General features: G+C 51.8%; 1 protein-coding gene across 1 annotated transcript in view; it reads left to right on the forward strand.

Annotated features, from left to right (window-relative positions):
- Positions 1 to 27,309, forward strand: part of ABLIM3 (actin binding LIM protein family member 3) — a 112,039-nt gene that overhangs the window by 35,858 nt on the left and 48,872 nt on the right. Inside the window, exons 2-3 of the mRNA XM_084635725.1 lie at positions 19,567 to 19,707; positions 25,059 to 25,242. Coding sequence (XP_084491851.1) covers positions 19,567 to 19,707; positions 25,059 to 25,242 — 325 coding nt within the window. The remainder of the gene's footprint in view (positions 1 to 19,566; positions 19,708 to 25,058; positions 25,243 to 27,309) is intronic.

The following is a 27,309-nucleotide window of genomic DNA, read 5'->3' on the forward strand; positions in this document are numbered from 1 at the left end:
TTTTTCTTTAAAGACAAGCCCCTCTGGTATCAGTCAGAGGTAGGGAAGATCCATCCACGATAGGGTTACACATTGTGATGTTCACATGCTAATACACCTGCGTGCAATAAAACCTGCCTGCTAACACAGGCAGCCTGCTTTAGCATGTGTGTTCATTTATCTGTTTGCATGGGTTAGACTGCATTATGATGTTAGAATGCAATCTAGCATATACTGTAACACACTGACACATGGGACCTACATTCTAGTACAAACACTCTACCCTGCACACCCCCACTGTCTCCTCCGTGTATTCTCTGCTGTTCACGCCCCGCCCCCCCAATCCCTTCCACTCTCCCTCTCTGTTCCAGGCAGAAGTAGAGTGTTCCTGGCACAGCCCTCCTACTGGAAGCTGAAGATATTGACAGTGTCCCCCGAGAGAAGCTTTTGCCTCAAAGTTGGTCCTGAAATACAGAGTCTGCCAGGTGGCAGGAAATTCTGTGCCACCATTACGCTCTCTTTAGACCATTTGCCTTTTCATTTATTGAGTTGTTTTGGTTAGAGAGTGCCATGCTATTTGATTCAACTTTAAAATGTGGCTTTGTGCTGGAAAGGGACTCTGTAAAAATGGCCCCTTCGCACCTTGCCAGGCTGCTCACTGCATAGCTCAGAGTCAGAGTCGCTGCCGAGGGGGACTAGCAAGTTCCTTAATACCCTGTAGCACTGGAGGAGAGGGAGTTGTGTTCAGCTCCAGAGCTGCTGCCTCGCTTCCAATGGCAGGGCCCAAGCCGGCTCTGATAACATGGTCCCCTGTACAGCCTGGCTGCTGTCAGTGGGGTTACACGTGGGACACTGGCAGCAGAATCTACCCCAGTGGAATCTTTACCCTGGTGCTGATGTGGGAGAGGGAATGAACCCAGTGGTACCACCCCCACGGGTGCAGGCTGTGTTTGCAGATCCTGAGAGCTAGAAAAACCATCTGTGGAGATATGGCCCCCCACTTGTGCTATAGAAAAGGGAGAGTGGGCCGGAAGCTACGGAAGAGAAACCTGAGTCTTGCGCAGTCAGAGCTGACGGCTGGGCTCAGAGCTCCACAAGGGAGGTCCTTCCCTGCTGGAAGCAGTGGAGGCAGGCATCCTGCTGGGTGGAAAGCCGCTGCGCACAGTCAGAGCTGATGGCTGTGCTCGGAGCTCCCCAAGGGAGGTCCTTCCCTGCTGGAAGCAGTGGAGGCAGGCATCCTGCTGGGTGGAAAGCCGGGGAGCTCCCCCCACACACACACTCCCCGCCAGTCCCCTCAAGGTGGTACACTGTGTCTGGGTGTGGGGGGTGTCACCTTGTGGGAATGCTGGGGGGCTGCCACCTCAGATGGAACACAGCAACACCCACAGGCCTCATCTCTGTGTGCCCGCTCCCCAGCAAGCTGGCTCAGAGCACCCTCTCCTCGCCACCCCCCAATTCATCCCTCTGTGTACAGACACGTGGCAGGCTCCCATGTGCCAGGAGGGCACTAATGCGGTGCTGCACACTGGCTTGTCTCCATGGATCCTGGGGATTAAGCAGCTTTGCTGGGGGCTGCACAGGCCCTGGGCAAGCTTTAGTTGAGTGGTGGCTGAACCTGCCTGCTGCCCAGGCTGCTTACCCCTGCACAGGGGGCCTCCCCCGCTACCACAAGCCCTGTGACATCTGCTTGGGCCAGCCGCCTCCCTGGGGCTCACTCTGCCCCAACAGGGAGAATATCCCGGCGGCTTTGCTCGTTAAAAGGGCTGCTTTAATGGAAAGGACTTGGAGGATTTTCAGGCCCATTTGGTGCTGCTGAACCTGCTTTACCTTCCAGCCATATCACCCCCACCGTCCCCTCTCAGCACGGCAGGGTGGTTAATCCCCTTACTTACATCCAGCGGCTCAGAGCTGAGACTCTGCACAATGTCTCCTGTCCCTTTAACATCCAGGCTCCTCGTTCTCCCACTGCTGTGTTGGGGGGAACCTCAGGGAAAATGCTGGAGCTGAGACACTTGGGGGAGACCCCCTGGAATGCAGCCAGACTCCCAGGGGTGTCCCCAAGAACACCCCCAAATGTATCAGAGCCTGGAACGTTGCTACAGGGGAGCTGAGAATTCAGCCAGCACCCCCTCTTCCCTTGGGCTGAGAGTGCAGTACAGCTTTGTGGGCTGCTCTGGCAGCGAGAGGGTCACCTGCCCCACACTGTTCCAAGCCTGCCTTGGTCATAGCTGGGGCTTGACTGTTACATGTATAGCAGTCACCCTGAAGAAGCCCATTGGAATGTATTAGCTACTTTTGATTAAGAGCTAAGGTCACCTGCACACGCAAGCAGGGAGATGGGGACAGAATCTCTGTTCCTCCCAAGTTTTGTTTTAAGGCACCTTTGCACCTCCTGTACTCTGGGCCCAGCCCATGGTAAAAGTTAGAGCAGCCTCAAGGCTGCAGGGCCATTCCACAGCCAATTATCCAGTAGTCCTGCCATCTCCTCAACATGCTCCTAGCATGCCCTGCATTGGGATCTGTTATGGGCACAGAGCACAGCAATTACAGAAGCTCTGTACCACCTGATAAACTCCTTTATGGACCTGTCACTTCTGCAGGATTCTGGGTGCAGTATGAAGGGGACTGATCACAGCAGAGAATGAAACCAGCCCTCCACCAAATGCACTTTGCTGGTTTCCCCAGAAACTCCACCCACACAGCTCCCCCAGCAGGATATGGTCCCTGGAGTGGCAGCACACTCAGCCAGTGAAACACAAAGAGGAGCATTATAGCCTCAGAACACACTTTCATTGGCTGATGAGTGTTCCTTGCGGACCAGGCAGGGTTACCTGGCAACTACTATTAAGCATATTAACCTTCTGATGGATGGTTGTGTTGCTCCGTAGCTTGAATTTTGCAAGGGGGCCATAACTGGGAAAGTCTGTCCCTATATTGCCAGCTCTGAGTGTTCAAAAATCAGGCTATTTTAAAAACATTAAATACTGGGCTATTTTCACTTGCCTTCTGCTTTCGGAGCACTTAGAGGTCAGGTTTTCAAGCTTTTCTCAACAGCCATCAGAGCTAGAAAAGCCCCTCCCACCCTTTTTTTTTTTAACGAAAGCTGATATTCTCATGTAATAACGTGACTCCAGCAGCTAGAGGAGTGTCAAGAAAATCATCAAATGTCGAGAGTTGATCACATTGCACCTCGTGTCCCACAAAACAATTTCAAGGGGGTGAGAAGAATCCAAACTCTGCTGTGGGGATGGAAGAGGCTGCAGCGGTGTGGTGCGACATCATGACGCCCTACCAACGGGATGGGCTGCTTGTAGCTTGCAGGGTAGCAAATGAAAGGTGCCAGGCTTAGCTGCATGGCTTGGCACAGTCTGAGGGGTCAAGAGGTTCCATTAGAACCATAATATACAGGAGGCAAACCAAAGACCCGAAGGGCATGCCTATACTGCTGCTGGGAACGAGCCTCCCAGCCCGGGTAGAAAGACTCATGCTAGTAAGGCATAAACTAGGGTGTTAAACATAGGCTGGAGCTCGAGCTCTCAGGTTCAGCCGACCCCCGAGGCTTGAGAGGCAGAGCTCCAACCTACAGAGTGGCCATGTTGCTATTTTTAGCATGCTAGCTCGAGCCCCACTTTCATGAGTCTGTCGAACCAGGTTGGGAGGCTCACTCTCAACAGCAGTGTAGACATGCCTTTCGGGCCTTTGGTTTTCCTCCTGTATATTAGGGTTCTATACAGCCTGCCAGATCCTCCGGAAGTAAACATCCTGCAAGCAGCAAACATGCTATGAAAGCCGCTAGCTGCATTGCAAGGTAGCTGGGTTACTCAGCGCACAGAGACAATCACCAGTTTCCTGCCACACTTGAGTTTAGAGTATAATTTCCATAAGCCCAGCCAGAAACTAACCATGCTCTGAGCCCTGTCTTTATTCCCTACCTCCTATTTTCCTCTCCCTCTTTCTTTGTTCTCCTCTTTATGCTTGTTTTCTTCTTGCCTTGTTCTAGGTTTTTCCTTTTTTCTCTTCTGCGTTTCTTTCTTTCTTTCCCCAGCCCCTTTCTGTTTGTCTTTCCTTTTATTCTTTTCCCTCTTTTTTTCTCCCCTTTTCTATTTTTTTTTTGCTGCTTCTTTTTTGGAGCCACGGCAGTGTTTCCCTACAGCATGTCCGACTCCTTCCCAAGCACGCTTCACCACGTGGTGTTGACATGTCCTTGCTGGTAGCGTGGAGCTCTGGCACCGCTAACGTGTCTTCCCACATCATCGTCCAGCAGCTGTTGCTTCAAAGACTTGTGTGTGTTTGACTCTGACATTTCCCTGCCGTTAGTGGATGCAAGCAACTTCTCACAGAGCCTACATTCTTTCACCCTTCATGCCCCTTCTGTATCCTCACTCCGCTCGGGGACAGCTGAGCAGTTGCCAGTCAAGAGAGACTCAGGCCTAGAAGAGCAGGGGGTGCTGTGAGGTAGGAGTGTAATAGCAGAGCAGTGTGGGGTGCTTGGACTGGAACAGTGGGGCAGCTACCAGTCAGGACTGAGGATCATTGATAGAGCTATGCAAAGATGGATTGCACAGCGCTTAACCACAGCTGGTCTGGCTAGCATTATCCTGTATATTCATGAACATTAAACTGCATTAAATTCCTCCCTTTAAAACCCCAAATAAACACAACCCCCTGTGAATGCCAGCCCCTGCTGAGTGTGATGTGTCTGGCAGCCTTTAACAGTGCTGTCCTGCAGCCAGCAGAGACGTGATGTCATCTGAGTCGGCATCTGCCACTTCGGTTCTGCTCACTGCTCTCCTCCTGAGCATCCACATCTTGTTTATTTGGTGACACCACTTGCCGGTGATGGCTACGGAGGGTGAAAGCGCAAGGCAGGTGGAAGCAATAATTGGTTGTGATCTAATTAGGGGAGCCTGAGGCCAGATTAGGAGCAGTAGCACAGTTTAGACCTGTAGCTGTAAACTGTAGATGGCTCTGATGGAAGAGGCGAGAGAAGGAGCCAGCCTGGTTTTGCCTAAGGTTTTTAATCCTGCCTGAACGACACACCGCACTAGCTAACTCCAGCACTCGCTGAGAGGGTGGAAATACCTCAGTCCTGACCTGCCTACCAAAGGCAGAGGGGCCCCTAAACAGTCCTGCCCTGCCTACCAAATTCCCAGCCTTCAGACCCGCCCTGCCAGTGCACCTCACTCCTGACCCGCAGCCCCTCTGCTGTTTTCATCCTTTATTATTTGTGATTTGTTAGAAGTGCGTATCCCTGGCTCTGGGTGCAGTGACAATCATTCAAAAACATGCAACTATTGGAATAAAATGAAAAATGCAAACCAACATCCCAACCAGGCTCATCTGGACTAGAAATTCTCAACTAGAATAGTAATATACTAGTGACACCTGCCTGCAAGCTGCCCACAGAGGAAAGTGCAGGAGATGCGGCGGGGGGGCGGCAAACAGCCAGCTTGGAAGGTTAACAACTCCTGGCTGTGGACGGGGGTGACTGCAGAGTCCAGGCCCTTCCTGGAGAATGTCGTCTCCATTTTAAACCAGGGGGCTGCTAGCTTGACCCCCTTTCCCTGGTGGAACTATGAAGTCATCCAGGCAGCCAGGACCCAAACCATTCAGAAATTTATATTAGAGCTGATCAGAAAATCCACCAATTATCTTCCATGTGAAATTAAACAAATCTGCAGTGCTTCCAACGTGTCCTCAGAACCCAGAAGAAATGTTCCGTTTTTTAAAACCACTTTTTGTAAAACAAAATTGGGGTTGGGTAAGGATGTCTTGTTTTCAACAAACAAAATCTGAACCTTTTTACCAACACCTGAAAACGTTAACTGAAAAAATTCTGGGGCTTCAGTGAGGAAAATTTTGTCCCAAATGAAAATTTTCTGTGAAAATTCTCTCTTCAGTCCAAATGTCGTCTGTCGCTCAAAGAAGGTTTTGATGAAGAATCAGTTTTCCCATATTCAGTAGAGCTGGCCAGCAACAGCCTGGTAACTGAATCCGCCGGTGCCAAACTGGGCCCTGCCAGCACACTAGTTTTCCACCACGGTTCTAGAGACCCAGACCCAATTCCCAAGCCTAGCGGTCCCTGGTGGATGCAATTTCCTTGGGCATCTTCTCTCACTACAGAGCATCAGTAAATCACCCTGGCCCTCAGACTAGTTATCTTGGTACATTTTAAACGTACAGATATAAGCGTTTGACCCTTTGTGGTTGTAACGAGCAGCTCCGATGCCAAGGGATGATAAGGGCAGGGGATGCATGTGTGTGGAAAAGGGAGTGAGAGGGGAGGGGAGGGCAGGGCAAAGCGGGGGATCAGTGCAGCATCATTTCCTAGCCCACGGCTGTGTTTGTCCTGATGGGCTTCCAACCCAGAAAACAGTTCCCGCACCTGTGTCTCTTGTATTTGGGAGCCTGGAGTGATTCCTGTGCAGCTGAGAACTGGGCACGAACCAGCAGTCCTGATCTTCCACCAGGAACTACTGCCATTTTTACACAGCTAGAGCCAGCCAGTACTTCAGATCAGGCTGTTGTGGGTTGCAGTCAGAGTTTCTCAGCTGGCTACCATGGCTCTGAGTTAGCCCTTTCCCTTGTGCTTATGCTAGCCGTTGGGCCAGGCTGTCAGCCGGCGAACGGCCTTGTGCCAGCTCCTGTTGCTCTTCCCCACCTTCGTCTGCCCAGCAGCAGCTTGTAGTGTGACTAAAGCATGCAGCTTCAGCTGAGGCATGCTCCTTCCCAAACATCAGGGCAGCCTCTTGGATTGGAGATCACTTCGGACCACCAGGGACAACACACTGCTGCCTTCACTGAGGCTGGCAAATGGGAGTCAGGCAGCATCAGAAAAGGCAAACTTAAAGAGACAGTGCACCTGATCAAAGGGGTTGGGCTTGGCATTCAACCTGCTTGTTGCATGATAGGTTCATGCAAACTAAATAGGCTGACCCTGCAAGCCCTCTGTGTGTGGGACTTGCACTGAAGTCAGTAGATCAGGGGTGGCCAACCTGAGCCTGAGAAGGAGCCAGAATTTACCAATGTACGTTGCCAGTAATACTTCAGCAGCTCCCCCAGCCCCTCCCAGTGCCTCTCAGCCACTGGCAACCCCACCAATCAGCACCTCCCCCTACCGCCCCGCACCTCCCGATCAGCTGTTTCGTGGGGTGCAGGAGGCTCTGGGGCGGGAGGGGGCAGGAGCGAGGGCACGGCAGGCTCAGGGGAGGGGGCGGGAAGGGGCGGAGCGGGGGCAGGGCCTGTGGCAGAGCCAGGGGTGGAGCAGTGAGCACCCCGCGGCACACTGGAAGGTCAGCACCTGTGGCTCCAGCCCCAGAGTCGGTGCCTAGACAAGGAGCCGCATGTGGCTCCGGAGCTACAGGTTGGCCACCCCGGCAGTAGATCTATGCTCAGTACTTCCCATAGAGCGTTTCTCTTTGTATCTGCATATCTGTCAGGATGTTACGCTGTGCGTCACATGGGCCCAACTTGGCTCTCAAACACACCTGTGCAAATCCCAGTGACAGCTGTACCTGTGCATCTGTGGACAGAACAGATCCATACGGGGCAAGTTTTAGCAAGGCTGAGGCTGGTCTCTTTACCTGCGGGCACAATTTCCATGTACAAAATTTTGTTGGCATTGCAATGCCTGCAGAATGAATTTCAGGTGCTAAACTGAATATTTGACCCTCTAACTAACTGATTCCCCTCCCCCCTCCCAAGCATATGAATTAAATCGTCAGCTTCTTGAGGCAGGATGGGACTTTTAACTTTCTTCCAAGTTTGCAAAGTGCCTTGCACACCATTGTGTGCCTTGTACAGTAGACTAGGGCTCTGGACCCCTTAACACAATGTGTTTCAGAATGGGTACAATGTATTTAGCCTATGTGTGAGCACAGACCCTGCCAACTTACCAGCTTTCCTCTCACTGACTGGATCACCATATCCCCTTCCAATCGACTGGTATGATAGCCCTGATTTATGTAGCCGTCTTGGGCAGAATCCAGTGGGCATCACCGTCTCCGGCTTTCTGCACCCAGTGCTTCAGCATCACTCCACTATCCCTGCCCCAGCAGCTGCTCATCCCCTCAGCCACTACTCTCTGCCCCTTTGCTTAGTTCACCTCTCTTCCAGCTATTTATAAATGACACTGTTTCTCAGATAGGGCCTCCAATTTTGGGTGCTCCAGTTCTTGGGTGTCCAACTTGAGACCCCTTCGGCCTGATTCTCAGAAGCACCAAGTACCCTCAGGTCCTGTTGACTTCAACTGGAGCTGGGAATGATCAGTGTGGGTGAAAATCAGGGCCAAGGTACATGATGCTGGGTGTATAAAATCACCGCCCCGGCTGAAAACATTGACCAAAAAGCTGTCTGCTGCATTCAGGTGGCAGCAAAATTCTCTCGCTCATTGTTTATCTGTTCGTGCCTTCTTTTGGTGGGACACACTTACTGATTTGTGAACTTCATCTCTATCAAACAGTGTACAGTGACGACTGTGGGAAGAGAAGAGAGAGAGATCTCTGCATTCTCCCCCCTCACCTGCTAAGGGAGAAAGGCAAAAGCTGCTGTCAGTGCTCATTAGATTATAGTCCTACCAACTATCTCCCGAGCGGGGCCCATCAACAGGATATCAAGGTGCCAGAAATGGTCAAGATCCTACACCTCCCACCCCAGACCAGTTTCCAAACTCTAATCTGTATTACACCCACCCACACACACACACACACACACACATGCAAACATCAAACCCCGCTCTGATGGTTAGAGAATTGGCTGTTCCAAGAATTCTGAAATGAGACACAAGCAAAGGGGAGGCCAGAAAGATCCATGATAATAGAACAGTGACAGCCTAGAGCTGTGTCCTCAGATGCTGTTACTGGCAGGAGGCACCTGACCACATGCTCTGCAATCTGTGACTTGCACAGAGCTGGCCATACAGTTAATTAACAAGATCATCCACTTCTTTTAGTCAACATTGAAATGATGGGCTTGTTGGATCTTAGAGGAAGGTGCTTGTATTACTGGGAACTGGCGTTGGGAGCTTTCCTTCTCCTGGTCTCACTGGATGAATGGATTTGGCCTGAAGTTCCTCAGGGAAGGTGCTTCTCTGTCCTGCAGTAAAACTACTGTGGTTTTCTTTTCTCCCTCTATCTATTGAGGAATTTCGACGTCTCCACCATAGTATGGCTCTGTCCACACAACGCAGCGATATGGAGTAGGGAGGAATCATTATCCACATTTTATAGATGGGGAAACCAAGGCACAGAATGATTGAAGTGGCTCACAAGAAGCCTATGGCTGAGCAAGGAACAGAATTCAGGAGTCCTGAGCCACAGTCTGCTGCTTTAACCACCAGACTATACATCCCTAATCCCGGTTTCTGCTTATTGGATGATAAGAGGCTCGGGGGAGACATTGAGGTTGTGGGGAAAGGGTTAACTAAATCTCCACATGCTGGGGTATTTCCCTTCCTCCCATACTGCTGGCTTGTCCCCTGGATGAGAAACAGGCCTGAATTCCATCCTGACTGAGGGTAGTCTGAGATGTGGGGATGAGCAGTGACCAGGGCAAGCCTAGAATGCTTTCAGGAACTAAAAGGAGACATTTGCTGCCCCTGCTCTTTTCTTTGCTAGATAAATTAATTGCAGGTGGAGTAAATAGCCCTGTGGTCAGTGTGGGGCCTGGGATGCTAGAACCGCAGAGCCAGACAGGTATTTGGGGGTTCCCTGTTTCAATGGATTTAATGTTGGCTTTCCCCAGACTGCCCAGAAGTAACTGCATTTGTGGGGTCACCTCATTGGAAAGTGGCTGTTTGTACACAGTCTGGCTGGTGCAACTCCAAGGCCTTACCCCAGGCAGAATTTGGCTCAGGACTTTAGCAACTGTTTACTTCTGAGTTTGGGAGAAGAGATTACAGCCAGCTCTGTTCTTCAGTGAAAGAGTCCCAAGTGGTATCTGCTTGTGAGCTTTCCCAGCTGGATAACAGAGCCCTGGCTCTAAGTTTCTAGCCCAGCTCAGGGCCCAGGCCCCACCCTGCCCACACCCTCATCTGGGGGCTGGGTCCCCTTCTCCTCACCATTTCATCTCCACAGATTCCTCAGCGGATTCTGTCTCCCTTGGGGCACCAAGACATGGGCTTCCCCTCCAGTTATCAGAGCAGGGGTCTCCCTCTGGCGCTGACCTCTACCCAGCTCCTTTCCATGGCTGACAATCTGGCATTTTGCCCCAGCCTCCTTCCGTAAAAGAACTTGAAGCAAAAAATTTTCCTGGCCACTCACTGAGGGACGTCCCTTGACCTTCCAGTGTCCACCAGCCTGTTGGGCTCAGGTCTTGGAGCGAGGTAGGCAGGTACCAGCTTTGTCAGGGGAACAATGATGATTGTTGATGTTCTCCCTTCCTCTTGCTAAGCCACAGTCAGTACAGGCAAAGGCTCATAGCTAATCCTTCAGCTCAGAAGCCCATCAGCTGCCTTTAGCAGCTTGTTTTCCATATGGGCCCACATCTGGCAGCTCCCTTTGGTCCAGATCCAGTGCCCTGGCACCATAACGCAGCACCCTGGGTAACAGATTGCAGCAGCCACAGGACATGGCATCTCGGGGTGTTCGAAAGCTCCTGAGGAGCACTTCATGTGGAAGGGACCTTCCTGGTCACCTCACCCATGCTCATAGTCCTCTTTCTTATGTAAATAAAGGGGCAGGGTTGTAGTTCCTTTTTGTTTGGGTTTGTCTGCAGTTGGGAATCCTGTCCTGGGCAGGCCATGCCCAGTTAACCCCTTGCCTGCCACTACGAGGGCTGCAGCTAATTACAGGTAGCTAACAACTGTAGCAGCTACAGTTTGTGTGGGGCAGCTTTGAATGGATGGATGTTGAGACCCGCCCTGGGCGTACCCACTTCGAGAATCAATCTCTAATCCAGTTCCCCCGTGACAGTAGCGTCTCCAACAATGCCTGGCAGGACACACAGACACTACGCCCATGCAGGGCATTATCTGCAGGGTAGTTGGTAAGCAGGGAGAAGGCCAGGGTAGCCCACTGCAGGGCATTGAGGGGATTAAGAGCAGCAGACTCAGCTTTTTACCTCCCCATGCCCTACCCCAGGATCCTGAGGCCCAGCTGCTAACGACAATAATCCACTACTTGGCTATGGGCTATTCTCAAGTCTCCTTTTTTCTTTTTTAGTCCCTGATCCAGCAAAGCACTCAAGCACGTGCTTTACTCCAAGATGTTCTCAGTGGGACTGCCCCCCAGCCTATCGCTGAGAATGTGTGTAGGCGCTTGCTGGATTGGGGCCCTAGTGCCTTTTTCAGCCTGGGGTTCATTTCATTGTGAAGGTTTCCCCTTTGCACCTCTATCAAGTCATGTCCTCCCTGCTCCTCCCGTGCTGCTGCCCCTCAGTCCTTCGTCACACCATGCCACACCTGGCAGCAATGCGAACAGCCTGCAGGAGCCACTCTCCTGTAAAACCTACCACGCTCTCATTCCCTGCGCTTGGCAAGCTCTGCACAGTGTGGATTTTTCTGAGAGGATGATTTACGGGCCAATTACTGCAGGAAATGTGCAGCAGATTAATATTATTAATCATTCACTAGCTCCTTCCCACGCAGGAAGGGAGCAGGACAAGCGTCCATAGGGCGCTGACCTGCATGGGGACGGCCGACCCAAGAACCCCATTCTGTAGAGTTACAGAGACTGCACATGCCTCCTTCATAATGGCATGTGTTCCTGGCCAGCCACTCCCTTCCACACCTAGCACCTCACACACCAGCACTTCCACTGCATAGCCATATACCAACACATACCCTGACACACCCACATCACACATCTACACATGCATCCAGACCAACACACACCCACATCACACATCTACACATGCATCCAGACCAACACACACCCCGACACACCCACATCACACATCTACACATGCATCCAGACCAACACACACCCACATCACACATCTACACATACATCCAGACCAACACACACCCACATTACACATCTACACATACATCCAGACCAACACACACCCCGACACACCCGCATCACTCATCTACACATATATCTGTACCAACACAAACCCTGACACACCCATATCACCCATCTACACATCCATCCATACCAACACACACCCCAACACACCTACATCACTCATCGACACGCACATCCATACCAACACCCCGACACACACACATCACACATCTACACATACATCCATTCCAATACACACCTGCAGCACACATCCATACCAACACACCCGCATCACACGTCTACACATCCATCCATAGCAACACACACCCTGACACACACACATCACACATCTACACATACATCCATTCCAATACACACCTGCAGCACACATCCATACCAACACAGCTGCATCACACGTCTACACATCCATCCATAGCAACACACACCCTGACACACCAGCATCACACATCTACACGTACATCCATACCAACACACCCACATCAACCATCTACACATACGTCCATGCACACATCTGCACACCAATGCATACCAGCACATCCACATCATATATGTGCATGCACTTCTGCGCACCCACATCACACTCAGCTCTTCTACACCTACACACCCATATCATACACATCGGTACACCAGAATACACTTCACACAACAACGCACAATACTGGTTCTGGTTAATAATGAATACTTTGCATTTCTGCAGTACCCTTCACCTGTGGCTTTCCAAGCATTGTGCAAACATTAATTACCAGTAGTTAATTATATCAGACTCACCATGCTACTGTGGGGGAAGGTGTCTCTCAAATACACTCGTATCAAACAAAGTCAGGATCTCCAAGCGAGGTGTGACAGCTTGCAGTTGCGTGCTCCTGACTATGAAAATTGGAGTCACGGTTTACACACATCAGACATGTCCTGGAGCACTAATGGCATACAAGACGGGACGGGGTTATATCAGGTGAGCAAGGATTAAAAAACAGGACAGTGGCGGGAGATTTTAGAAATACCCGTTGGTCTCCTGTTCCCCACAGCTTATATTCCAGCTGCTACAAAATGTCTGCTACGGCCCCTGCTCCCCTTACAGCCCCATGCCTCCGTTATGTCCAGCTTGTGCATCTGGACACTCTCCTCCTGTTGAGTACATGGATTCAATCCAGCTTGTACCAAAACACTCGTCCAGTCCGCTCAGTGCACGCAGGGTTTAACAGGGCACTTGGACACAGGGATTCTGGCTAGCTGATCCAGCCTGCTTTCTACACTTCCAAGTCAGTTGACTCCCTGATTATATCTCATTGCTGAGGCAGCTTATGCTCTGTTTATATCACACCTTTAACGGTCTTACGCTCTGTTTATGTCACACCTCTCAATCAGGTGATTTGCTGATCACGTCTCATCTGTAAGGCAGTCCTGTGCTGCTTACATCACACCCACAAGCCAGCTGATTCTGTGTTTATATCACCCTGTCTGAACTGCTTCCATCACAGCACCAAGCTGGTCTGTACGCTCTCTTTATATCTGGCACTCAAGACCCTTCCAGAAGCTGTTAATGACCATTTTAAGCCAGCCAATAGCTCTTGGGACAGCCAGCAGGGGGCACTGCAAAGCCACATGAGATGCTTCACACTTTCTCAGCACCTAGGCATGCTGCTCTGAGTCCCTGTTAGGTCGGATTCCACAGTCCCCGGGACATCTATCAGCAGCATTTCTTAAGCAGCTAGTATCTAGGCACCAGTCACTCTCACTGCAGCAGCAGGTGGGGACACTAGCCCTGGCCGATGAGTGCAATGTCCATAGGGGGCATGGTTGGTGACAGCAGGTTCTTTTGCCACCTGGCAGATGGCTTCTGCCTGTTATTTGTGTCAGCTTCACTCCCCTATCCTTTTGATGAAGATAATTTCTTTCATCCCGAAGGATCCCAGACTATCCGGGGATTGCTCCCCAGGCCACTCCTCTGGGGAGGAACGCAGCAGCTGTTTGGCAGGACATAGCGATTTAGAACACAGCGATTTAGGACACAGACAGCATGTGGACAGGACGGGAAGGGAAGAAAAACAGTTTACCGAACTGAGACTGCAGAGGGGCCTTAGGAGGAAGCGATAACCGACGAATACTGGATCAAATTACTTGAAGGGGAAGTGCCCCAGACGCTCTTTAGTGAATAGTCGTATGTGGCATCTCAGCTGGTGTCCCAGCAGCACAGCACGCCTGGTGCTCTGCTAGGGTTTTGCTTCAGGATTGACTTCCAGGGACTAGCAGCTGCATCTACCCCTACAGCATCTGGTTTTCCCGTAGTGGTCTCCTATCCAGGCCCAGCCCCACCCAGCTTGTAAGATCTGACAAGATCACAGCCCTTGGTGATGTGGCCACGGGTCCCAGGCTTCTGAAAGTGTCTAGCACAGTGGGGTCCTGATCACTGACTGGAGATGACAAATGCAGCCGGAAAGACATTGGAAAGAGATACGGCCCAAGCCTGGGTAGCCGTGAGGTCCAGATGGCTTCCCTTCCTCACCCCCACCATTGCATAGGGTAAAAATAGGTAAACAACGGCCAGGGGGCCACATCGGATTCTATAGGCCAAATCACCCCTGCTGGAAGAGGCTGGAATTACACCAGGGAGGAATCTAGCGCTACGGAACCTTTAGTGCTGCCGTTAGGAGTTAGCGCATTAACAATTAGGTGAACTTGGCTTAATTTTCTTGCTAAACAAGCATGTCCATCTCGGGCAGGAGTGAACCAGTGTGAGATTAAGGCATTCCAGCGGCAGCGCAGCTCAGATCCCCATCCCCTGCCCTGGACTCCTGCATCTCAGCCTGTGAGTCGCCTAATGCCACTTACATTATTACTGGATTATTTTGGCATAATGAGCTTTGCCCTGATCGGCTGTCCCTCTGCTAGGGCGTGTAGCAATGTGTAATACTTCCTGTGCAGGGCCAAGAGGGAGCAGCCAGCTTCTCGAAAACAAAAGGCCGCAGAGCAAAACAAAGCACTGATGTTTAGAGGGAGAAATTCCGGAGCCAGCCTGAGGCTAATCTCAGTTTGGGGGAGCTTTCCACTTCATGCTGAGCAAAGCGAGCATGCAAGAAGGTGATGATTCCCTGGGCCAGATCCTGATCCCACATATGCTGGTGTAAATCTGGAGTGACTCCACTGGTGTAATTGCGTTCAGAAGCTGAATCTCTGGCTTCCATAACCATTATAGTCTCCTCCATCACTCTCCTACTCTTTCCTATTCTCTCGCGCTCTCTCTGCCTTCCTCTCTTCTGTCAGATTATCAGATCAGGGCTTGGTGACATGTTGCTATGGTCACCAGGAAGTTCCCCCTAGAGACAAGAAGCCCATAATTGATGGATGAATTTTCCGACACAGATTTTTATTAATGTTTATTCAAATGTTGATTAATTCCTCGACTCACATCCCCAGCTTCTCTGGCCGAGGCCTCTGGAGTGACGTGGCTCTATCCCATGGGCTGGCAGAGGCAGTTTGCACCGCTATAACCCTTTCTCTGTTGGCATCCCATATGGAAGATATCGGTATTCACAAGCTATTGCAATATACCACCTATTAGTATCATGTATATCCCTGGGGGACCCCGACCACTTGATCCAGGGTCCCTCCTAGACTATGTGCTGTTAACAGTTGTGCTTCAGGCTTGCAGAACAGTCTTGGATTTCATGGACTCTCAGAAATGAGAGCTGGAAAAGGACTATTAGGCCCCATCCTCTAGAGGCCAATGTAGGTTTCTTCCTGGTCAGTGTTTGAGCATACTAAGGGAGAGAGCCTAGCCAGTGTAGCATTTAGGCTCTTTTCCTTCCTCCACATATACAGTCCTCTCTCATCAAGCATTTCCTGAGAGAAGAGTTCTCTACGGCCCTAGACATCGCCTGTACATAGGCATGCAATTGTACTATAAATGCTCCCTATTAAGAAGCTGTCTATTGTAACAGTCCATGCTAGACTGTTTTTAGTGCCTTGTTCTGTGGTTTGATCGAGGACCCAGAGGCATGTCCTGTTATTTATTTCCATATGGGCGATGTCTGAGCAAGCACATGAATTTGTTGCTGGGTTTTATTAGTTTGCCATGATGAGCTCTATTGGCAGAACTCGGAGATTCCTATGCTGTCACTGCTGGATTCGCCAACTGGGCAGCCCAGCTCATTTCAAACATCAGGAAAAACAGCCCATTTGGGAATAATTTCATCTCTTGGAACTAGAAGCGAGTCAGAACCAACATTTGGGACCTTGGAGAAGCTCAGGTCCAGAGCCACACATTGCAGCTAGTTGCTATCTCTGTGATAGGCCAAACCACAGCTCTAGGTTTCAATCCTGCAAACCTCCACCTGCAGAATCTGTGTTGGCATCACTGGGAGTTCTGTGTATGCAAAACATTTGCAGGATGAAAAGTCGAGCAAACCTTGGAAGTTCAGCTCCAGATCTAGGCCTGAGCTTGAGTCTGTCTCTGGATGTGACCTATATCAAATGCATCAGGGATAGTGTGCTTTTCCCATGCCCTGCCTAGGCAGCAGCTTTCCACACTGCGAAGGGGAGATGGAGAATAGCAGGCTCAAAAATATCGTGAGATGGATTGCCTGTCTGGGCAGGACTAGGGGCCACACCCTAGAAGTCACTAATTGTGGACGCTGTTCTGCACCCAAAGAGCTGGTCTCAGTGACCGGTAAAAGAGCTCAGATGATCACTGGCTAAGGGTTTGGCATATCAGATGGAATTTGGGCACAAGATACTCTTTAATTTGTTTTGGGTTTTTAGCATAAGAACCCACAGTGGGCTGATTCTCTTTGTCTGTCACCAAATCTGCTGAATATAGCCCCATCGCTACAGTGAATGATGTGTCTTTCTGCGGAGAGATCTCTGCTGTTTGATGTCCCTTCACTCAAGCTCTGGGCCTTTGTTCATGTACCAGGCTTTCAGTGACCTCGGTTTCCTTTTTTCCCCATATAAACAGTTCATCCTGGGGTTACCAAGCCTCCAGCTCATTGGCTCAGACTCGCCAACCACTTAAATTCCTGCTCAGGGGCTTCACCCTACTGCCTTTTTTCCACTCATCTCCTCCGAGCCTCACGCTCTCTTTGCATTCTTACAGTAGTGGCAGCAGGAACAAATACTTTGCTGCTCAGGCCTAAAAACCCCAGTACCGTGTCCAAAAGCTCCTACACACTGCATGGGGGAGACGCGCCTAGAACAAAGGACTATGAAATTGTAATGGACAGGACGTGCCCTTTATCCCTCTGTGATGTCTGTGTTCTGAGGGAGAGCCTGCTTATCGAAATCTGAGGGGGGAAGGACTCCTTCGGTTGTATAGTTCCTCCCTCTTCCCCTAGAGCCAAGAGCAGGGTTCTGTTCTGCTCAGCCGTCCTTCTCACACTGAGGTGTACACAGCCCTTCCTGGAGGTCTGCAGAGTGAAATGTTCCGCTGAGCAAGCAGGGAGGGACATGGGTTTGGGGAGCGGAGCTGGAGGTGAATCCCCCAGAGGATCTTTTCCATGTTCGTCAGACTGAGGAAGTTGGTGGGCTCCTGCCCTACAGTCTATTCTCCAGGGTTTTCTCCAGTTTAATGGCTCAAGTAGTGGAGCTTCCACCGTTTACCTGGACAAACAGAGCACTCCACAGTCTAACTGCCCTTCCAGTGTCTGCCCTGAGGGATCCCAAGGAGATTTCTGGAGAGGCTGCTCCCATCCAGTGTTTCTCTAGCTCCCAGCAGAACACTTCCCACAAGAGAGCTGTCCCATCCCCCAGACAGACTGGTGATGAGAACCAGTTCTGGGGGTTGATGATGAAAAGTGGAGCCTTTCTCCACCCGGGGGCAGATTTGATCCCAACCTAGGTCCGTACAGAATGAAAGTTGTTATCTCTTGACAGCTGTTTGGCGGCCTGGATGAAATAAATTAGTGGGTGTCACTCCAGTTCCTAATGAAATAGGTGTCAGCATCGCTAAAATCCCATCTCCCCCGCCCCCCCCCCCCACACGAAGTTTGGCATTGTCAGTTTGTTGTCTCTCTCAGCAGATGCCCAGGACTGAATGGGCTACAGAACATGACTAATGCTCTCCCTCCAGGTTTGTTGTGATGCACCAGCCTGGCAGAGGGTAGGAAGCTTGTCCAGCCACTGTCCCTACTACCTCTGGTTTGTGGAGAAAGAAGGGACGTCCCTCCCTGGGGATGCCTGATGGGGCCTTTCCCCAGTCCCAGACTCACCTTAGAAAAGGAAAGCAAGGTGGCTGCATGCTGATCATGCAAAAGGAGCAAGGGGCAACTGTCTGGGTGGGGAGGGAAGTTGCTGTGCTGGTCTCTGAAGGGAGGAGATGCAGTTTCTGGGAGGGCTTGCTGTTCGCCAGGCTCCCTGCTGACTCTGCGGCTGGGAAGCATCTGCTGGAGAGTGGGGTTAGTGTTTGGACTAGGATGTGTTTACTCAGGCAGCAGCTCCTCTTCCGAGGGCTGGGGAACAGATGTTTGGGAACTGCAGAGACGCTGTCTGGCTGCAGCAGTAAATATACAACCCAAATGGGAGGGAAGGGGAGACAATGGGGCGGGGGCAGGTGTGGGAGGGACAGGCTCCTTCGGGGCTGTACTTCTCAGCACGGTTGCAGGATGCATGTGCTTTCAATTCTCATCCTCCCAGCTACGTTTTGGGGTTTTTTTTACATGGTTACACCAGTCCTGAAAGGAACCTCAGAAAACCAGTGCCCTGCCCCACCTGGCCCCCTGGGATAGCAGGGACTCAGGGACCTCCACCTGCCAGTGCAAGACCTGAGGCTCTTTGAGTTTGGGAGAACAGTGCGTGTCCCCACGGATCCTCCTGCTCCTGGGCTCTCACGTTTCCAGGCGGCAGGTTCTTGGCATCATTTGCTTGGTAAAAGCCAGTAAGAATCTGGGGCCAGGTGAGTCCTGGGCTGCACCTTGGGAGACAGGGCCCAGTGGCCAATCCCAATTTCCATTTTTGGCCTCCATTTCTGTGCAGCCAACTGACGAGCCTCTGAGAAGCGGGTACATGGCTTGCATGTGGCCCATAATGCAGAACTGCCCCATCTTTTTTTGTGGGGGGGCAGTTGGTGGTTTATTCCAAGCCTGCTCACCTAGAATGAGGAGAAGGAATGATGTTTTGCCCTTTTTAAAACCTGTTGTCTCAAGACCTTGCAGAGCTTATAAAGCTGGGTCAGTCTCATTATCCTCAGTGTGCAGATGGGGAAACACAGATGGGGCCGTGGCCTGCCGTGAATCTGGGGCAGAGCAAGGAGCAGAACACCAGGTTTCTTGACTCCCAGTCCCTTACTCTGCTCAGTAGAGCTACCTCTCACTGACAGCCCATCTGGGGCATGTACGGTTTTCACAGAGGTGACGAATTGCTGACAGTTTTCACTACGTAGCTCTTCTCCATCACTATTATGACTAGTGTTTGTTATTCGTATTGCAGTCGCACCTAGGAGCCCCAGTCATGGATCTGGGCCCCATTGTGCTAGGTGCTTTACAAACACTCAACAAAAAGATGGTTTAAGTTCACAGTTTAAGTTGTGTTGGACTGATGACTTGCAGCCAGCTGGGCAGTGCCCCGTTGGGACACACTGCTTCCCTCGTGATAACACACGCTGTCTTTGTCACTCTCTCCTTTTCACCAGCAGTTCCCTATCAACAAAACCCGTATAGCTCCCGGGGCAGCTCCACCATCATCCAGTGCTACCGCTGCGGAGACACATGTAAGGGAGAGGTGGTGCGCGTCCAGAGCAATCACTTCCACATCAGGTGCTTCACCTGCCAAGGTAGGAGGCTACAGCTTTAAGGATTTCTGGTCGTGCTGCCCCACCTACCTGGTATCTGTGCTGGAAGCTGAAAGGCCTCTGTCTGACTAATCCAGCCCCACTGAGTCGTGGTGAAACCTACGTGGTTCTCACAAGGAGTTCTGATTCCCTGGGTGGGGATTTAGTGCTTGTGCACAGGAGAGACAGAGAGCTGGCTAGAGCCAGGCTTGGGGGAGTGCTGCGCAAACTCCGCCCCCTTCTCTCCTACCCCAATAGCTCTGTGTATGCACCTCAATTCCACATTTGCAAACCTCTCTGCTAGTCTAGTCCTGGCATCCCACATGGGTCTTCCAGGGCACCGTAATCCTGCCCTACAGCCCCCCTTTCCTTTTCTAGTCTTGGACCTTTGCACAGCTCAGCTCATGTACCATGATCCTGATCTGCATGCATGGCCTTGCTGTCTGCCTCAGCCAGTATCCTAGTAGTCCTCCTGCCCCAGGGAGAGGGGAGAAGAGAGTAGCTGTTCTGAGCCTTGCTGCTGCCCCCAGGCTTCCTTGACAGCGAGCTGGCCCCAGCTGAGATAAAACCTGGAGGAAAGGGGGCAGAAACCAAGAGCTGCTCCTGGCAGGGTCCTCAACTGGTAACTGACTAATCCACAATAATGAAGTCGACTGATATGAAATGAAGATGAAATCAATGTGCTCCAGGACGCCATGTACTGCAGCTAGGGCTAAACTCCCTCAGGGGACTCCTGGGGGACAGCGCATTTGCTCCAGAGGTGCTTTCACACAGGCTGATCAAAGGAGAAACGCCCTGCACACCCCCAACTTCCCCATTGGCCATGTGCTGCTGCAAGGCTTCAAAGACACTCTCACGCTTAATAAGGCAGATCAGTGAAGATGCCAAGTAGAGATGTTAAGCCTGGCCCCAGTGCATCTCCTGCAGCAGCTGGGATGGGAAATACACCTGACCCCATCTGTATCCGCAAAGCCCCACATACGTTTGCTGCACCGGATAAATGAAAGGTTAATAGCAGTTAATTCATTTGACAAGGCCCACCAACCTGTGTAGGAGAAGTGTGGGCTTCTTACTTTCTAATTTCAGCCGGATCCTGGGACTTGCCTCACTCTGGGAATGAGCCAACGGGGGGTGGAGGATGGGGCGTAGGGTTGTGACGATGGTTTGTGTGTTGTGGACACCTGGCCACTAGGAACTTCACAGAGAGCCACCAACTCACTTCACGCAGGGGCCATCACATTCCCAACAGCTGGCAAGGCCTTCCTGGCACAGTGCCCTGAGCAGCATTGCAGTCTGCCTCCTGGAGCCGTAAAGCTCCCCCTGCCCACCGTTGTGCATTGCCCAAACACACCAGTTCCCTGTGCTCTTTCTGGGCCATTTGCCGTGACTGCTGAGAGCAACGTGGGCCAGTTGGGCTCCTTCCCCGGTCCTGAGGATGGCTTTAAGGGGAGCAGAGCTGAGAGGCCGTTAAAGCCAATGGCCCTGAACAGATGCTAACGGGCTCCTTAGTCCGTTTATTAAAAGAGCCGCTCTTATGAGGCCAATAATGGGATCTATAAATTGTAAAGTACAGAATTACTAGGGTTTCTTTCTTACAAACCTCTACCCCTCCTAGTTCCCTCACGCTAACCTGGGCACAAATCACCTGCACTTAGTGACTCCTTCATGCACAGGAAGGGAGGAGGGTGTCTCTTTCCAGGGTAGTTTTGGTCTCTCGCACAGTCAGAGCCCACCCCACGTACACACTATCTCTCTCTCTGTAGATATATATATACGTACATCTCCTTTGCATGCACACACCGCCCTGTGTGTACACAGGGACCCGCCCCCCCCAGGTTACAGCCAGCCTTAGATTCCCAGATTCCCAGACACCCCCACCGCCGGGCCCAGGCCTCTCTCGGGGCTGGCCTGCAGGTGCATGGCGCTCTGCTGCAGAAACCCCTCCCCCACTGCGTTATCTGTGCGAAACAGCAAAGTCTTCCACCAGACAAAGAGCTCAGACTGGCTCCAGCTTCAAAGGGGACGAGGAGCCACCGGGGAGAGCTTGGCAGCGGCTGCCATCTGATTTCAAAGTGAAAGGGAATAAATTATGAGAGGAAACCCTTCTCCCACACCTGCCCCTCCCAGCTTCTTCCCCACCCAGCCTCACCTTTCCCCAACCCCTGTGCTGGCCTCCTTGCTTGCAGCCCTGCTCCCCCGCCAGGCTTCCCATATCTCCCCTGCCTGCCCTCAGCCCAGAGCGCTCGATAGCGATTGCCCAACGGTTAGCGCCAACGTGCTTCTGGCCCTGGGGCAGATGGGGCCAAAACCTGCCTCTGCAGCTCTTGCCTCTGTGTCTGGGCCTGCGCTGAGTCTGACAGAGCTGGTCCGTCCTTCTGTCCATCGTCATCCCTGCGGCACCTGGAGGATGCAGAAGGAGGAATGAGGAGGCACCTGCTATTGTTCTGCCCCAGGGCTGCTTGCCGAGTGAAGCAACAGCACTGTCTGCTCCGAGAGGCCCGGGGAGCTGAGCGTTACCCCACAGGTGGCACTGTCCCCAGCGGGGAGGTGGGGAGTGGACGCACATCTGTGCAAAGGTGGGAGAAACACAGCACTACACAGAGCTGTTGCAGACTTTGGGGGGCTGCGTGCTGCTTCTGCAGGTCTGGGCATTCCAGCTGCTTTCTGAATGGAGGTGGGGGCAGGCACTGATGGTTGAGCAGGAGAGGGGAAGCTGGAGGTATCAGTGGAGGCAGTGAGAAGAAGGGTTGTTCTGAGAAGCTCCTCTTGCAGATAAGTGTCCCTGGCAGGGCATAAGGCTCAGAGGGCTGGACAGATATCTGCTCCCAGGCCTGCAATGCCTTGGACAAGCACACAGGAGAGCTGCACAGAGCATGGCTGGCAGCTTAGCATTAAATACCCCAAGGGGTTGCTGGACTTCCGTTGAGTGTTCAAGTCTCTCCAAGCACCATGCAAGTCCGGTCCGCCCCTCCAAGTGCAGACCCAGCCACCCTGACTGTAAGCTGGACTCCCCACACAGCTTAGCTGTTCTGTTCTACAACTTGGTGCTAGGGGAGGGAGCCTGAGGTATTAGAGCATGGAACCAGATTAATCCGTGTTGTGGCAGGTGCCACAGACTTCCTGTGTGACCTTGGAGCACCAAGTCACTACCCTTCCCCTGACTCAGTTTCCCCACTTGTAAAATAGGGATGGTGATACTGCCCAATGGCACAGAGGGACTGTGGGGCATTAATGTCAATAAAGTGCTTTGAGATAATCTTGGCACTTTCCCCTGCCTCATTCCTGGGTGCCCGGATCTCTCTGCTGAGCTTGTGGAATGAGAGGGCATATAAGAGAGCCTGAAGCATGAGTTTGCACTCCTGAGTTGATGCAGTGATGTTAAATCACACACACACCCTGCCAGGGCTTTGGGCCCCATCCATTCGCAGACCAGAATTAGCTCTTTGTCTGCCCCATCAAGCAAGCAGCACCCCTTGGCCACTCAGCCCCCGACAGGCATTTTCATGCATCATTCAGCCATGCCACCTGCATGGCAGTTCTAACGGCAGCCTCTTTCTCCTGGAGAAGTTAATGGGCTGAGATTAGTCCTGTTCCTGTCTCCAGCATCAGCAGCTCTGTGCTCCTACTCCCATTGCTATTTTCCAGGGCTGTGAATGCCTTTGCCATGACAAAGCAGCAGGAGCAGCAGCTGAATCCTGCTGATTCTTGATTTCTTTTAAAAGAAACAAACTGAAGAGGCACCTGTCACCCATGGGAGCTTCCTGGGGTGGTTTAAAAGCTCCTGGTAACAGTCCCAAGTCATGGGCAAAACTAAGGGAGCAGAAGATGCACCATCCAGGCCGGATGGATTGTGCCACTGAATGCTCGGTTGCCTGCTCTGCTACTCTCTGCAGTTGCACCTCCTTGCAGCAGATCTCCCAGGCTGAAGGGGGGATTTCACTGGAAAACCCTCAGTTCTGTACCCCTGCTCAAAGGACAATCCCTGGAGCGTGTGGTGCTTTATTGGTATTGAAAGAGAGTCAAGGTAAAAGTCAGACTCGTAATCATGACACTCACCTCATGCTGGTGCCACTGTAATCTGATGCCACAGCAGGTGAAGGAGGGGGTGGTGGCTGCCTTTCCAAACCTGGCACAGCAGCCTTGGGGCCAGGCTTATCCATTAGAGCCACTGGACAGCTACTGCAGCTACGTGGCCTCTTTCCTAGCCAAGCCTGCAGGAAGAGCTTGCCAGTGCGTAAGCCCTAGGGCTGGGGCTGGGTGGAGGAAGTTTGCATGGCTCCTGTCCCCAGCATGCCTGGCGCTAGCTAATACTACCTGGAGATCACTTTCATGAGCACTAAAGCAATTAACATTTAAAAAACCTTTTACATTTGTAAAGGCACAATGTAGAGGGAAGAGGGATGTGCCTGACCCTGTGTAGGTGCCATCAGGTGTGGTGGGCAGGGCGAGGGAATAATGCAGCTCTTGGATTAGCCTAATCCATGTCCGGTCGTGCCAGGCTGCTCTGCACTGGAATCATCTTGCTGGCGAGTTCCTTTGACCATTGCGTGCGGCCTACAGTTTCCTCTCAGCAGGGCCCATCCCTTTCCAAAACCAGGAGGCTTCATCCTGGACTGGGCCCGCAGCCCAACAGTGACATCTTGTGGGGCTGAAGGAGGTGCCCACCGGCCCCTCAGCATTTCAGAGCTGGCCAGCTGTGGAAAGGGAGGAACCTACTGAGATGTCTGCAGTTCCCAGGCCAGATCCCCGCCCCCAAGGCTCCTGATCAAGTTTTTGGAACAATCACATTTGGGAGACTACGGCTGAAGAATTCATGCTAGGTTTTCCCGGAGACCCTCTCGGTGTGCACTGGGATGTGGCTAGTGACTTCTATAGAGAAGTCCAGCCCAGTGGGCTATGTTGGTCAACGGAGTTAGTGCTTCACCTTAATGCTTATTCTCTGAGGCTTAATTCAAAGCTCCCATGTGCGTAGGCCACGTTGCAACCATTTAAAAAAAAAAAAGGTGGGGCTCTAGGAAAGGGAGGAATGTGAAAACCAGGAGTGAAGATACAGGGGCCCCGAGGGGACCTCTGTAAAGGTGACTGGGGGAGCACATGGCCTCACTCCATGCGTGCCCTCAGCTGCTGTTCCTATGGGATTGGGTGCAGCATGCCCTGGAGCATTCCAAGTGCTTTGCTGAGATGCTGTGACCATGCCAGCCCAGGCCGACCCCCCCTGTGACTTCACTTTGACTCAGGAAAGTCCCACCGCGTGGCACCTCTCGGAAGCCCTTGGAGGAAACATGCCCAGCTTGTGAAGGTGCTCGCTGCTGAGCTGACTGTTCTCCCCTTGGGGTTGTTTTCTCCCTCTCTAGTGTGCGGCTGTGACCTGGCCCAGTCAGGCTTCTTCTTTAAGAATGGAGAATACATCTGCACCCATGACTACCAGCAGCTCTATGGGACCCGCTGCGACAGCTGCCGCGACTTCATCACTGGAGAGGTCATCTCTGCCCTGGGCAGGACATACCACCCCAAGTGCTTTGTCTGCAGCATGTGCAGGTGAGTTGGACATGCAGCTGCAGGGTACCACACCCCCTCCCCAGGGGCAGGCCAATGCCTGAAGCTCGGAAGGCACTGCTGGTTTTCAGGCCAGTGCTGGGGCAAAGGACCCGTCTCAGCAATGCCCTGAATGTATTTTGTAGCTTGGTGTAATGGGTGCCCTAAGACATAGCAAACATGCTATTCCCACCAGGGACATTGCAGTGGGTGGTGCCGGGGGGCGGGGGCGGCGACGACGACAACGACATACATCAATTCTTTGGATTTTCTCTCCTTACTCCACTTTGCCCAAAGTCTGGCATCCCAATAAGCAAGTCTTCCATTTCCTGCCTCAGTGAAAGCCACAGGGAAGCAGCAAAGCAAGTCAGAACCCTCACCTTTCACCCCTGGGGAACTGAGTTCCAATCCTGGATGAGTTTACTACTGAAAGTAGCTTTGGTGAATTCCTAACCAGACCCTCTGGCTTTGCACAATCCCCACCTTGGCTGAATGGAGATAATCTGTTCATCACACAGGACTGAAATAGCCTGGTGCTAAGGGCAGGGCTGAGGTGCATTGACGGAGCTGCGGGGGTGCAGGACTGGAATGGCAGGGTGCTAAGGGCAGGGCTGAGGTGCATTGACGGAGCTGCGGGGGTGCAGGACTGGAATGGCAGGGTGCTAAGGGCAGGGCTGAGGTACATTGATGGAGCTGTGGGGGTGCAGGACTGGAATAGCAGGGTGCTAAGGGCACGGCTGAGGTGCATTGACGGAGCTGCGGGGGTGCAGGACTGGAATAGCAGGGTGCTACGGGCAGGGCTGAGGTACATTGATGGAGCTGTGGGGGTGCAGGACTGGAATAGCAGGGTGCTACGGGCAGGGCTGAGGTGCATTGAGGGAGCTGTGGGGGTGCAGGACTAGAATAGCAGGTGCTAAGGGCAGGGGTGAGGTGTGGTAGCAGCATCATGTGGGAGAAGCTTACAATGGCCTTGCCGTTCAGAGACACTGCACAGAACTGTGTTTTTGAAAGAATGAACTAAACCAACTAACTAACTAGCAGGAGAGCTTGTTCCTCAGCAGAGGTGTTGCTAAGGTCTTCATGGCCATATGTCTCCCTGAGCCAGCGTGTGCAAAGGAATGAGCTGACTTGCTGTGGCTTTTCCTTTTCGCACTGCTGGTAATTACTGCCAAGGTGCATGAGCTGGACTGAGAGCATGTCAGGATCTGACGTGTTAAATGTTAGTACAAGGTGAATAAACGTTACTGCAGACACTGAAGGGGTCTGACATTTTGGGGTTCAACCCAGATCTGTAAGGGGTTGTGTCACCACCTCCCTTGCAGCTCTGGGTGTCTTAAATGCATGCTATGTTGCTGTTGCTCTCAGCCCGGAGACCAATAGCCAGCATACACACATGCAGGTCACATCTCCCTTCCAGTTACTGTTTGCTGCAGGGTGACATCAACACTCTGTCCCAAATATCTCCAAACCTGTCTCCCTGCCGTGCCCAGTCCTCTGCTGAAACGCTCACAGAAGAGAAACAGCAGTGTATTATCTGGACTGGAGCTAATAATCACTTCAGTTCAATTAAAGCACTGGGTTGTTTTAGGCAGAAGTGAAACAAGTTTATTTAATCAAAAAGAGAGAGATTTTAAGCAAGCTCAGATCTAAGGGATAAAGGTAGAAAGAGTTACAAACAACCCTCCCCAAAGTAAAAATATCCCTTCTAATGGCTAAGGCCTAACTTAACAAGCTACAGTCTTTGTTCAAGGTAGTTTCCTCAGCAATCTTCCTCCTCCAGCAATGGCTGGGTAGCTCTTAATCAGGCTCCCCACAGACTCCCAGGCACTGATTTTCCTTGTCTTCTCAGGTGAAGGATAACTTAGGGGTTCGCTCCCCCTGTCTTTATAGTCCAATGAACCTTTGAAATGTGTTCTTCGGAAATGTATCCCCAGATAAAGTTCCTTTCCCTGCTGGGTGTGAATGCCAGGCTTTCTGGTGTAGACACCAGGCTGTCTTCTCTCCTGCTGGTGATTTTCACAATGCAAATTATCTCTTCCTGCAACCGCTCATACCAATGAATAGCCCATT

Source organism: Lepidochelys olivacea (genome assembly GCF_965140295.1).
Source record: "Lepidochelys olivacea isolate rLepOli2 genome assembly, chromosome: 8".
Classification (NCBI taxonomy): domain Eukaryota; kingdom Metazoa; phylum Chordata; order Testudines; family Cheloniidae; genus Lepidochelys; species Lepidochelys olivacea.